This window comes from Camelus bactrianus, chromosome 7 (assembly GCF_048773025.1).
Source record: "Camelus bactrianus isolate YW-2024 breed Bactrian camel chromosome 7, ASM4877302v1, whole genome shotgun sequence".
Taxonomy (NCBI): domain Eukaryota; kingdom Metazoa; phylum Chordata; class Mammalia; order Artiodactyla; family Camelidae; genus Camelus; species Camelus bactrianus.
In genome coordinates this window covers 10,914,281-10,926,403 of record NC_133545.1, presented here as the reverse complement: position 1 = coordinate 10,926,403, position 12,123 = coordinate 10,914,281, and the positions used below count along the sequence as shown (strand labels likewise).

The window sequence follows — 12,123 nt, the reverse complement described above, 5'->3', positions numbered from 1 at the left end:
GCAGTGAGGGAGGAGGGCGTGGTCTCGGGCCAGGAAGTGGGTGAAAAGTGTTGGCATCAGAGACTTAGTTCAGCCCAGGAGCAGACAGTGTTCTCCATCTGCTGCCACCATGAGCAACAGGCTCCTCTGCTGTGCTCTTATCTTTCTCATCAGAGCAGGTGAGTCCTGAGCAGAGGTCAGGAATCCTTGTCACTGGCTTCCCAGGCTCCGGCAGCAAAATGTTTCATCAAGAAGGCAGCACTCATCTCCGCTCCCCAGGCTGTTTCTATTTGATCCCTGCTTTGTCTCCCACAGGCCTCAAAGAAGCTGCAGTCACACAGTCCCCAAGACACAGAATCCTGAAGACAGAACAGAAATTAACTCTCCAGTGTTCACAGAGGATGAATCATTATTCAATGTACTGGTACCGCCAAGACCCAGGATTTGGGCTGCGGCTGATCTATTACTCAACTGGTACCAGAACTACTAAGCAAGGAGATGTCCCTGAGGGGTATCATGTCTCTCGAGAAGATCAGGCCGATTTCCCCCTGACCCTGCAGTCAGCCAGCACCAACCAGACATCTGTGTACTTCTGCGCCAGCAGTGAATCCACAGCGCTGCACGGCCACATCCTCTCCGCACAAAAAGAGAGGCAAACGGAGGAGTGAGGGGGTGCTGTCCTCAAGATTCCTGACCCCGACTAGAAGTTTCCTCAGAAGCCTGCACTGAAGCCCTGCCTTTGACCTTAATATTCTTTGCTTCCCTTTTCCCATTCTTGTCTAAATCACTCTCTCTATTCTAATCAAAGTCTTTGCCCTTCTTTGGTATTGTACTAGACTAAAGGATATTAACCCAACGTGAATATTTTCTAAGACCAACTTCAGTTTTCAGGTTCAGCTGTAAGAAAATTTTGATGAAACTGAATTCTGTTCAATTAAGTCAAGAAAGGAGAAAAAAAAAAAGCCAAAGATTCTTCCATGAGTGTCTCAATGAGTAACCATGTTGGATGGGGAGATAGGGTACTGGGACTTCCTCAGACATGCAGTGGCCTGAGCATAAGTAAAAGCGGATGCAACGGTAGTGAAAAGTTGTCAGACAATGTGTGGGTTTAGGAAGAACTTGGTGTGTGTGTGAGAGGGAGCGGAGAGGGGTGAGAAAGAAATGAAATGTGTTTGTCTTCAGGGATTATCCGGGAGCAGAACTTTCACTGTACAGTCCCCAAGGGAGGATGCTGGGTGCCAGCCAGCTGTCTTAGTTTTCTATTGCTGGGTAAAAAATCACTGCAATTAGGCAGGTCAAAACATCACCCACTTATCATGTCATGGCTCTGTGTGTCGGAAGTCCTGGATGGGAGGGACTGGGTTCTCTGCTCAAGGTCTCATGAGATTAAAATCAAGGTGTCATCTGGCAGCATTCTCTCTGGAGCCCCGCTCCTCCACCCAGCTCATCCCTATGACTGGCAGGACTCAGCTCCTTGTGGTGCTGGGACTAGAGACCCGGTTTCCTTGTTGGCTGTCACTGGGGAATTGCTCCTACGTCTTGACTATTATAAATAGTGCTGCTATGAACATTGGGGTGCATGTATCTTTTCAACCTGGAGTTTCTTCTGGATATATGCCCAGGAGTGGGGCTGCTGGATCATATGGTAATTTCACTTTTAGTTTTTTTAAAGGACAGGGGATGCCATTTTCAAAGGTAGATGCTACCAGTTTCTGTTCTTGACACGCTCCAGTTTTGCAAATGCCTCATCTCCACAGGTTTAGGATCAGAATGTTCCAGCAGGGAGCCCCGCAGTCATTGCTAGCCTCAGGGATGGACTATTCTGTTGGGAAGAGATCCTTCCTGTGATTTGACAGTCAATAGCCAACACGGTGTGCATGGTCACTGCTAAGGAGCACAGAGCCACCAGGGTGACCCAAGGAGTCACCCTCCAAATAGCAGGAGATTGGAATTTGTTCCTGCTACTGAGAATATCAAAGAAGTCCATTGGCTTTCCAGCTTTCTTTCCACTGTGAGGTGACCACACAAACACACTCAAGCACGCAGAGGGAAAGGTTGGGGTGGAGGGCGGATGGAGATGTGGAGAGACAGAGAAAGAAAAGAATGCTCTCCCTTGATCCTTGAATCTTCTAGGTACACCAGAGTCCCTGTGCACCAGCAGTTTATCAACGCAGCCACATCCTCTGCACAAAAGTGGAAAACCCAAGACACGTAGTGACCCTGCCTTCCCCAGCTCCCCCACCCACACAAGAACACCCAGAGCCCTGCCTGCCAGGTTATCATCCTTTCCTCTGCTTTTCCCGCCTTAGTTGCTTTCTTACCACATCTCCCCACTAATTTTTAGTGTTGGTGATTATAATTGTCTTCTGTTGCTGCTACAACAAGTAACCACATACTTAATGGCTTAAAACAATACAAATTTATTATCTTACAGTCCTGGAGGTCCGAATTCCAACATGGGTCTCACTCAACTAAAATCAGAAAATTGGCAAGGCTCCATTCTTCTCTGAAGGCTCTTGGACAGAATCAGATTTCCTTGCCCTGTGGTTCGCTTTCTCTAGCTTCAAAGTCAGCAATGTTCCTTCTCTGACTCTTCTTCCACGCTCCCGTCTCCCTCAACACAGCTGGGAAAGGTTCTCCGCTCTGAAGGACACACATGATTAGACTGGGCCTCCCTGGATAACCCACGCTACTGTCTACAGCTCAAGGTCAGCCGATAGGCAACCTCAACTGCATCCACAACCTTCCTTCCCTTTTGCAATCTAAACATTCACAGGTTGGGGGGATTAGGACTTGAGCATCTTTAAGGGGCCATTAGTCTGCCTACTGCTGGGATAGTCCACTAGAGGGCGTTAACATATTACTTAATATACACTTGCATTTCAGACACTGATAAAACAAGTGTACATAAAATTGGATACTATATGACCAATTAAAAGAAAACTCAGTACTAAAATCTCACAAGGTCTTTCGAAGGTTACTCATATAGTATAGAAAAATATACAGGGTAGAATGACTTCCTCAGAAGCAAAAACGGCCTGAGGATAAGTAAAACAGGATTTGAAGTGTGGTGAAAATTCTATAGTCTGTGTCTGGGTTCAGGATCACCCACAGGAAAACAAATATGGCTGTATAATTAAAGGGACAGATGTGTCCTTCCTACAGGGGTTTTAAAGAAACGGTTCCTCAGTTGGATAAAGGCAGACATACTTACTGTTGTCAAGAGACTGTCATCCAAGAAGGATGGAGGAGAGACGCAGCAGGTGTACTGAGCAGTGTCTCAGAGGAGGAGGCTGAGAGCAGGCACTGAAGACCTGCAGGGTAAGACACACGGGGATGGACAGTGTAGAGCAGAATGCCTTACATCAATGTGCAAAATGTGGAGGAGACGTTTCAGAGCTCCTGGCCACCTGGAGGATTCTCTCTTCTTCCCAGTCCCTTTGTTAGGGACACAGGAGCCTGGCCCGCATTGGGGAAGTGAAGTTCCCCAAACTCTTGGCTGTGGTGGCCTTGGGAAGGAGAGATCAGAGGGAAGGGAAGTTTCCAGGAAAGAAGGGTGGGAAGATACAGCAACTGGCTTCTAAGTACAAACATACTGGGGACTCAGCTCAGCAGTATCACTTTAGGGTCTTGGTTGATGTTGAAGAAGAAAGAAGAGACCAGAGCAGCCTCACAGTCCATGGCATAGGGAGGCGAGAAGCAGGTGTCTGAGGAGAGGGAATTAGCCAGTGGGGGAGGGTAGGAATATAGAAGCAGCAGCCTCCTAAATCTTGGGTTAATCTAATATGGAAAATGCTTGGGATAAAGTACAAGTCTCTGAGTTGTAATTGTCCACCTCTACGATGTTGGAAGTACCACGGAACCTGGGAGAATCCAATGGACAGGAGCATAAATAGATCCTTCTGTTTTGTGGATGTGGGTAAGCTGTGAAAGATTTCTACAGATGCAGTTTGGGATGACAAGGTATTACTAGGTAATACAAAATTATTTACTGAGGCAGCTTCTTGAGAATGAAAACTGCTGGGGGTTTTTTCTTGAGAGTACCTGGACCCGTAGCTAGGGTATGGAGGACTGGCCAGGACAACATGAACACCTAGGATGGAAGTAGAACCAGGTTTGCTCCCTACAGCCTTTTCCAGAAAGGATTGGTGCAGAAATATAGAAAGAAAGAACTCTCCTCCTTAGAGTAGGGTTAATGTCACGACTCCCTCACTCCCATGGATTGTTAGAGCCAAATGTCCACCTGAAGGGGACTGGGGCCAGAAAGCCACCTCTGAGATTCGACGGCAGCCCAAGAACTGGGATGAGAACCCACTTCTTGTCTGGAGATAATAACGATTTAGCAAAATACAGAGGGGCTCGGTGAAGCTCTAGCTGTGGTGGGAAGCAATTAGGAGCACGGGGCAGTCTCCTTCCCTCTCCTCCTCCGCCCCTCTCAAGAATACTTCGATTCCAACATAGCCCAAGAAGAGCTCAAGGGAGTTAAAGGGGGGAAATATTCTGGGCAGCCCCAGGGAAGTTATCTCAATGCAGGAAGGGCACAGAGACCCAGAAAGTGGAGCCATCTGTGAGCTGCTGGAGGAGCTAAGATGATGCGGGGACACCCGAGTCACCGGCAGAGCTCCGCATGGCTGGGAGCAGAGCAGAAAAGCACAGACTGGCTTAACGATTCTCCAGGGACAGAAACCCTCCCTGTGGAGCCCCGTCTGGAGACCACAAGCAAGCAAAGCCACACGCCCCAAGCAGCAAAGAAACTGAGTTTGCTGGTATAAAGGTGAGGTTGCTGCAGAAGGCAGGTGTCGCCTCTGCCTCTCACAGCCCCTTTAAGAGGAGAGAGAGGAGGAAAGGGAAGAAAGATACATCCAACACCAGCCTTCAGGAAAGCAGTTATTCACATTCGTGACTAAGTTTAAGCTGCTAACGAGAAAAGAGCCCTGGGTCTAGGATCTTGAACTGGATACAGACCAATAAAATAATCCATGACGGGGATTTGGCTAAATTTTCACACAAGACTCTTTTAAAAGGTCGTGGCTGAAAAATATGTCCATGGCCATACAAAGACAGGAATATACTTGTAATTTTTCTGCGGAGTAGAAATGAGAGGTAGAAACCTAGAAAAAGTGTAGTTCTGATGATAGCATGTTTCACGTTCTCATATTTCTAAGTGATGATCAAATACGTTACACCAGTTTCCATCTTAGAGATCCAAAATATTTTTCAACTTTGACAAAAAAGGTGCTAACAAGAAGCTGTCAAATGCACAGAAACCAGCAGCCTCCCAGGAGGGCGAGGAAAATGGCAGGGATCACAAGCCTCCCCAGCCCAGGCTGGCCAGGACAGTCGCCTGGTTTACACTTCTGGTTTCCCTAGAAGGAAAGGGGTGTTGCATCTCTCGGGAAATTGAGGGCCAAGTAGCTGCAGAGAAAGAGACATCACAGAAACCAACTAGAGCCCCCAGCGCTGGCAGACGCCTGAGTGACACTGCCATGGGCCCCCGGCTCCTGGGCTGGGTCCTGCTTTGGCTCCTGGGAGCAGGTGAGACCCAGAGCCCGAGGGCAACCTCGCCTGTAGCTTGCAGGTCTTAGCTCGAGCCCTTTCCTAAGGGCTGCAGCATCAGGTGCCTCCTCGGCTGCCTCTAGCTCTGTCTCCTTCCCCCACAGGCCCCGTGGAAGCCGACGTGACCCAGAGCCCCACACACCGCATCACAGAGACCAGGAAGAAGCTGACAGTGACTTGTTCTCAGAATATGAACCATGAGGCTATGTACTGGTATCGACAAGACCCAGGGCTGGGTCTCAGGCTGATCTACTTCTCACGGAATGTTAATTTTACTGAAAAGGGAGATATCCCTGATGGGTACACTGTTTCTCGGAAAGAGAAGAAGGATTTCTCCCTGACCCTGGAGTCGGCCAGCATCACCCAGACCTCCTTGTACCTCTGCGCCAGCAGCGTATCCACAGCGCGGCGCAGCCAGCTGCTGTCTGCACAAGAAGGGCAGCCACGAGGGCAGGGAGGCGCCTCCCGTGGGAGGCCCCACCCAACCAAAAGGAAAAACTTCCCCCGTCATCTGTGCCCACAGAAGTCCTTCCCTGACTCCCCAGCTGTGGGGACTCTGAGCAACGCAGCCCCTGTGCAACGTGCCCTCCGCTCATTTCTGGCGCCAACGAGCTTTTCAAAGCAGGCCCAGCTAACTGCGTTAAGTCTAGCACCAGGGGTAAGGCTTTCCTTTCCTAGAAAAAGACTTTTGCACACACTGCCATCCTTTCTCCTTACTGAGGATCGTTGTTACCCAAACTGAACATTGTGTTTTCAGTTCACTCACTTAACAAAACTTCACCCCACATTTCAAGTCCTCTTCTTACAAGTCTTGTAGCTTGGAGGAACAGCACGTTCTGAGTTGTTTACTAAATCTGTTATCTCATTTTCCTCATCTCAGCAAATGGTCTGCCATCCCCCCAAATGCCCAAGCCAAAGGTGGAGAAGTCGTCCCCATCATCTCTTGGATACTCCCTTCCCACCCCTAATGTACCCTCCCTGCACACTTCTAAGTATTAAACTCCTTGCAAGTTTTACTAGCTTTTCTTATCCTCACTGATAACACTGTGGTCCAGCAAATGCTGCCTCTCGCCTGGATTCCTTAACCACCATCCAAATTGCTACCTGCCCCCACCCACAAAGTACTCTGGAGCTTAAAATTCATCAGCGTCTTTCATTAACTTGGCTGACATCTGAAGTTTATGTTACTTTACAAGCCTCTCAACAACTCCACGATGCGGTCTTTGCACCTGTCTCCCTTCCTTAACGTGAACGTCCCTTTTCCTTCAGTTACACAGCTGCCTTCCGCTCTACAACCCTCCTTGGGACCTGAACATGTCCTACGCTGACTCACCCCTGGGTCTTCACCAAGAATGTTCCCTCTACCTGGACACCTAATTAATGATTTCTCTACATACCAATTCAGAGTCATTTCCTCCAGGAAGATTTCTTTGAATCCCTGACTGAATTAGTTCTTCTCTGTGCTCTAATGACAGCCTGAACATCAATCCTCAGGGCAGTTAACATACTCGATTGTTTGCTGTTTAAAACGTACATGAATAAATGTTGGAGTTAATGAGAGCAGCGACTATGCTTATATTGGGTACTTTTTTTTAATCTCCATACTCACCAGAGTGCCTGAGGAGTGCGGGGTTAATGAATGAAGGATCAGTCATACCATCTTCCCAACACCCCTCTGACTAGTCCAGGATCTGAGCCCCCTGCAGAGTCCTCACCCACCCATACTTTGGGGAGATTCCACGGGTTTTCACGTGGGAATGCAAACAAGATGAATCACGTACTCGAGTAGTGTTTAATTCTTTCTCTACGCCAGCCCTGGTTTACTCTGTGCTATACATCACCCCGAAAAGGATGTTGCCTCTCTTGGGTACCACGACATCCATGGCATTCTTTCCTTTTTCTGTTGGACCCTAAAATACTTGCCGGCCGCTGCTGATGCTTCTGCTCTGTACCATTTCATTTACCAAGCAAGGCAATAAGCAGACCCTAGTATTGCTCCCCGTGCGCTCCATCATCACTCCCAGGTATAGTTTCCTGCGGAGTGGCATCTCTGTTGATGAAGTGCGCGAGGAAACCTTTTGCTCAGCCTTTGCCTTTTCCTTCTCTGTGTTGGAGGGGCAGGACTGCAAGTCTGTGTCTTGATCCCCAGTGTCTTACTGAGGCTTTAGTGCAAAGGTTCATTCAACTACATACATCATTCACCAGTCAGTAAAATAGTAATTTTCACCTGGAACAAGAGCACGCAGAGAACCTCATCCAACGTACAAAGTCTGGCAACACAACTCAGCGTAGAATCTGCTCATCTTTCCAAGAATGACGGCTGTCTTACTGGGTCCGTCTACCCTGCCAGACCCCTGTCTCCACCCTGACTTTAAGGTGAGCTCTCTCTCCTGGGAGCATCTCATGTGATTATCAGCATAGGCTTCCAGTGGACCATTCTCTCTTTTCAAAAGACTTACCCAGACATTTCAGAATTTTAAAAATTGCTGCCCCTTAGGTCCAACCTTTTATCATATTCTCAATGTTAATAGAATTGTACTAATTAAGTCAAAGATGTCAGTAGAGGTGATAAGACCAAAGACTGTTCCCTGTGAAAGAGTCTACATGCAATAACTACATGTGGGATCCACGACCACAAAGTCTTCTCTGGAGTTTCACGTATAATTAATTCTGGGTTGCGGGAGTTTTCAAAGCCCATCATTTTATGTTGCATCTGCTCCATTACAGCCCACATATTAATACAGTCCGCGAGGCTTCAGTGGCATTGGCTTCTAAAGAGGCCTGTGTTTGAAGCTTTACGGGAAATTCAGGATCACACAAGCGCTGTCGTATAACCACCATCGTGCTTGTCATAACCTAGAGTTACCGTCCCCGGGTCCGGACTTCCCCATGGAAGTAGAGTGATAGGGAATCGAACGTCTCTTGCAGGCATTAACTAGCGGTGTTACCGGTTTCTGTAAATGATCCTCATTGGTACTGATGTCCCTTTTGTTTTTCATTATTGCTTCTCAACCATTTCTATCTCTTCTAAAAAAACAGTGTTAATTTCTGGTGCACAGCACAGTAATTCATTTGTAGGTATATATTACTTTTCATATTGTTTTTCATTATAGGCCATTGCAAGGTATTTTTTAATATTTTTATTGAAGTCTAGTCAGTTTACGATGTTGTGTCAGTTTCTGGTGTACAGCACAATGCTTCAGTGATACACGAAACTACATATATTCGTTTTCATATTCCTTTTCACCATAAGCTACTACAAGATATCAGTTATAGTTCCCTGTGCTATACAGTATAAACTTGTTTATCTATTTTATATATACCAGTCAGTATCTGCAAATCCCGAACTCCCAATTTATCCCTCCCCTTTTCTTTTACCGAAAGAATTTCTTGTTTTTTAATTGAGTTTGTTACTTTTATCCATCAATCATAGGTAAACTTTTGATGGCTACAAAAGCCCTGAAAAAATGTTATGGACCTAGAATGTATGATCTGATCTCATTTGCATGTATTGTGCTTCCCTTCACAGGCACAAAGAAAGTAAAAGAAAACCAAATAGGTAATTTATTTATTCTGGTAGGGATGCTTAAGATAAACTGTCAAAGGGGAAATACTTTGCAGATTAATACATAGTACATAAAATTATTTAAGAACAATTAATAAAAGTCCCATTTAATTTCATATATGCTTTTTAAAATTGAAGTCTAGTTGACTTAAAATACTATATTAGCTTCAGGTGTACAACATCGTAATTCAATAATTTATAGATTACTCACCATACAAAGTTATCATAAAATATTGACTTCATTCCCTGTGCTGTGTATTACATCCCTGTGACGTATTTATGTATAAATTCCCCACCTTTGGATCTCCAGAGTCTCTATTAAGCTGACTCGCGATGTTGCTGTTAATCGTCCTTGCTCCCCAGACTCAGAGCCCTCAGACAGACCCCGACTCAGTGCTTTCTTCTTGGCCTCCACTCCGCTGCTTCCTAAACTTCAGGCGGGGCAAGAAGCCTGCAGCTGAAGTTGATTCCTTTGTATTCCAGGAAAATGATAGCCATAAACATTTCCAAACTGATCAACGAAACATATTGTGTTGCGTGGCTGGCTGAATAATGACCCCCAGTGCCACTTCCCCCGCAAAGACCCCCATCCCATGTCCCCATCCCTGGAACCTGTGACTGTTGCCTTAGACGGCAAAGATGGACTTTACAAGTGTGATTAAGATCTTAAGGAGAGATTATTCCAGGTTATCCGGCTGGGCCCTAATGCAATCGATCGTACCCCTGTAAGAGGGAGGCAGAGGGGACTTGACACGCTGGAAGAGGAGAATGCGACGTGATGACGGAGGTAGAGATGGAACACAGATGAGGTTAATACCTACTTAAATGCATAAACAGGCCGATTTTTATGGGTATCAGGTTTTCATCACCCCTCAAGGGGGTGATTTTTTTATGGAGAAAATTTGTTCTTTCCTAGAGGGAGCTCCTGAGACGGTGGACAGCGGCTAACACGGTGATGTCACTGCCAGGCCACACCTAGGGGGCCACCAGGATATGAATTTGCTTTCATTTCTGCTCACCCTCGCAAGGCCTCTCACCTGGAAAAGATCTCATTTTTATCTGGACCCTGCCATGGTTTCCAGGCTTCTCAGCTTGGTGTCCCTTTGCCTCCTGGGAGCAAGTGAGTCCTTAGAAATTTGAAAATCTCCACTTTGCCCTTTTCCTAGTCCATTCTTGTCATGTATTCTATGTTCTCGTCTCTTCCCCCAGGACACCTGTTGGCTGGAGTCGCTCAGTTCCCCAGCCACAGGGTCATAGAGAAGAAACAGGCCGTGAGTGTGAGATGCGACCCGGTTTCTGGACATGAGTATCTTGTTTGGTACCAACATGCTGTGGGGAAAGAGATGAAGTTTCTGATGTCCTTCCTAAGAGACACTGTACGGGATGCATCGGGGATGCTCAAAGACCGATTCTCTGCCGAAAGGACTGAAGGGACGTATTCCACTCTGAAGGTCCACCCTGCAGAGCCAGAGGACTCGGGGGTTTACTTCTGTGCCAGCAGCCTAGACACAGTGCTTCAGTGTCGCGTCCTTGCTGTGCAAAACCACATCCGCCCTGTCTCCTCTCAGCATGGGCAGCCCTAAACAAGAGTCTTTCCCACTGCCTCCTCCCCCCAGGGAGAGAAGAGAGGAAAAGCTAGAATTAACTCTTGAAAGACCAGAGTACTTCCAGAAAATCTGGATGGGGAGATTTGTGATTTGGGGGATTTTGGGGGCTCCTTACATAGAACTCAGTCTATGCAAATGTATTTAATCTATTTTTTTAAATATGTGTGTGTTATGCTGGTGTAAGTCACAGCAGGTTTCTTGCCTGTCTTGCTGCTCGGATGTAAGAGCGATTGTGACCATGCTTATGGCAACATCTTTACGTGCCTTTTTATCACAGGATAAACAAGTCTCCCTGATGGAAATACAAATAGTGAATCAAAATGCATTTACTCCAGCTGTGCAGGTTGCCCCCTGACAATGGTGGAAATGCGGATAATGAGTTTAAGTTAGCATAGATTGGTTTAGCAGAAATCTACTTCCAAGTATTTTTATCCTCATCTTTGGAAACTTCATTTGGTTGTAGCTACTGGGGTTGCTTTGGAAGGCTGAAATACTCTGGTATCAAGGCTTAAATGGGGGAAATGTCTTGGTGTCTTGATGTCTTTTTTGTTGTTGCTGCTAATGGCAGTACTGGGGATTGAGCCCAGGACCATGTGCATGCTAGGCACGTGCTCTGCCTCTGAGCTATACCACCCCCACCTCCCAAATACTTTTAAAAATCCCTTTTTAGAGTGGAATAGCCAGGTCAGTTGTTACAGATAAAGTCAGCTTTCCTTTATCCATTGTGTCTGATTTCTTAGTGTGAAAAGCACGGGTCAGCACTCTATACAGATGTGTGTCCGCCAGTCCTGGACATTTCTGAGGTCACTTCCAGTTGTTGCAATAGGGCGCTGGCATTCTTAGTGAGGCTTATCGGGGCCCTGGTGTTGCGGTGGCCGGAGGGTTCTGGCTCTGGTAGGAGCAGAATGAGGAGCCAGATACATTTCTAAGCCCTAGCATCTCTCTCCTTCGCAGATTTCCTCCAGCCAGTGTAGGAAGGCTGCTTGGAGGCACTTTTCTATCGGCCACAAGGAGGTATTCTGGTGTCACTGATGGACAAAAGTTATAGAGCATTTCCTAGTTACTCTCTGAAAAGTGGATATACATGGGGGGATTCCAGGGCTTGATGCCTGTATGAAGGTCAGGCTACTTTGCAGACATCAGTCATCCACCCGTGTTGGGAACAGCAAAACACAAAGTCACTATCACAACAGGTTTCTAAGTGAGCCTTCAGCAAAAATTGCTGATGCGATGAGGAACCTCGAAACTGCCTTATAGGATGAAGGAAACGAGGACTGAGCAGGGGAAGCCTGGATGGACCTGCGGCAAATAGAGGAACAGAGGCAAGTCAGGGTCCACCACAGCACTTCCTTCCTGACCCAGCTGAGCCCAGCGCCTCTGCCCAGCAGGAAGCCGTGGACAGTGTCACAGCAAGCA

The 12,123-nt window shown here is 47.0% G+C and overlaps 2 long non-coding RNA genes and 2 gene segments (V, D, J or C); all 4 read left to right on the top strand.

Annotated features, from left to right (window-relative positions):
* Window positions 1-109: 109 nt before the first annotated feature.
* Window positions 110-647, top strand: LOC123618041 (T cell receptor beta variable 6-1-like). The segment is given in 2 exon segments: window positions 110-158; window positions 295-647. Coding segments are annotated over 2 exon segments (402 nt in total).
* Window positions 648-663: 16 nt separating this feature from the next.
* Window positions 664-3,282, top strand: LOC141578123 (uncharacterized). Its single transcript, XR_012508048.1, has 3 exons — window positions 664-2,254; window positions 2,414-2,687; window positions 3,145-3,282. It is a non-coding gene; the product is annotated as an uncharacterized LOC141578123 (long non-coding RNA).
* A 2,183-nt stretch (window positions 3,283-5,465) lies between these two features.
* On the top strand, window positions 5,466-6,912 carry LOC141578238 (T cell receptor beta variable 27-like). The segment is given in 3 exon segments: window positions 5,466-5,514; window positions 5,640-5,929; window positions 6,805-6,912. Coding segments are annotated over 3 exon segments (447 nt in total).
* Window positions 6,913-8,936: 2,024 nt separating this feature from the next.
* On the top strand, window positions 8,937-10,449 carry LOC123614662 (uncharacterized). Of its 2 annotated transcripts, XR_012508040.1 has the most exons (4): window positions 8,937-9,094; window positions 9,787-9,909; window positions 10,017-10,220; window positions 10,310-10,449. It is a non-coding gene; the product is annotated as an uncharacterized LOC123614662 (long non-coding RNA). The 2 variants fall into 2 exon arrangements; XR_006722109.2 differs by lacking the exon at window positions 8,937-9,094 and having other exon boundaries at window positions 9,269-9,909.
* The last annotated feature ends 1,674 nt before the right edge of the window (window positions 10,450-12,123 follow it).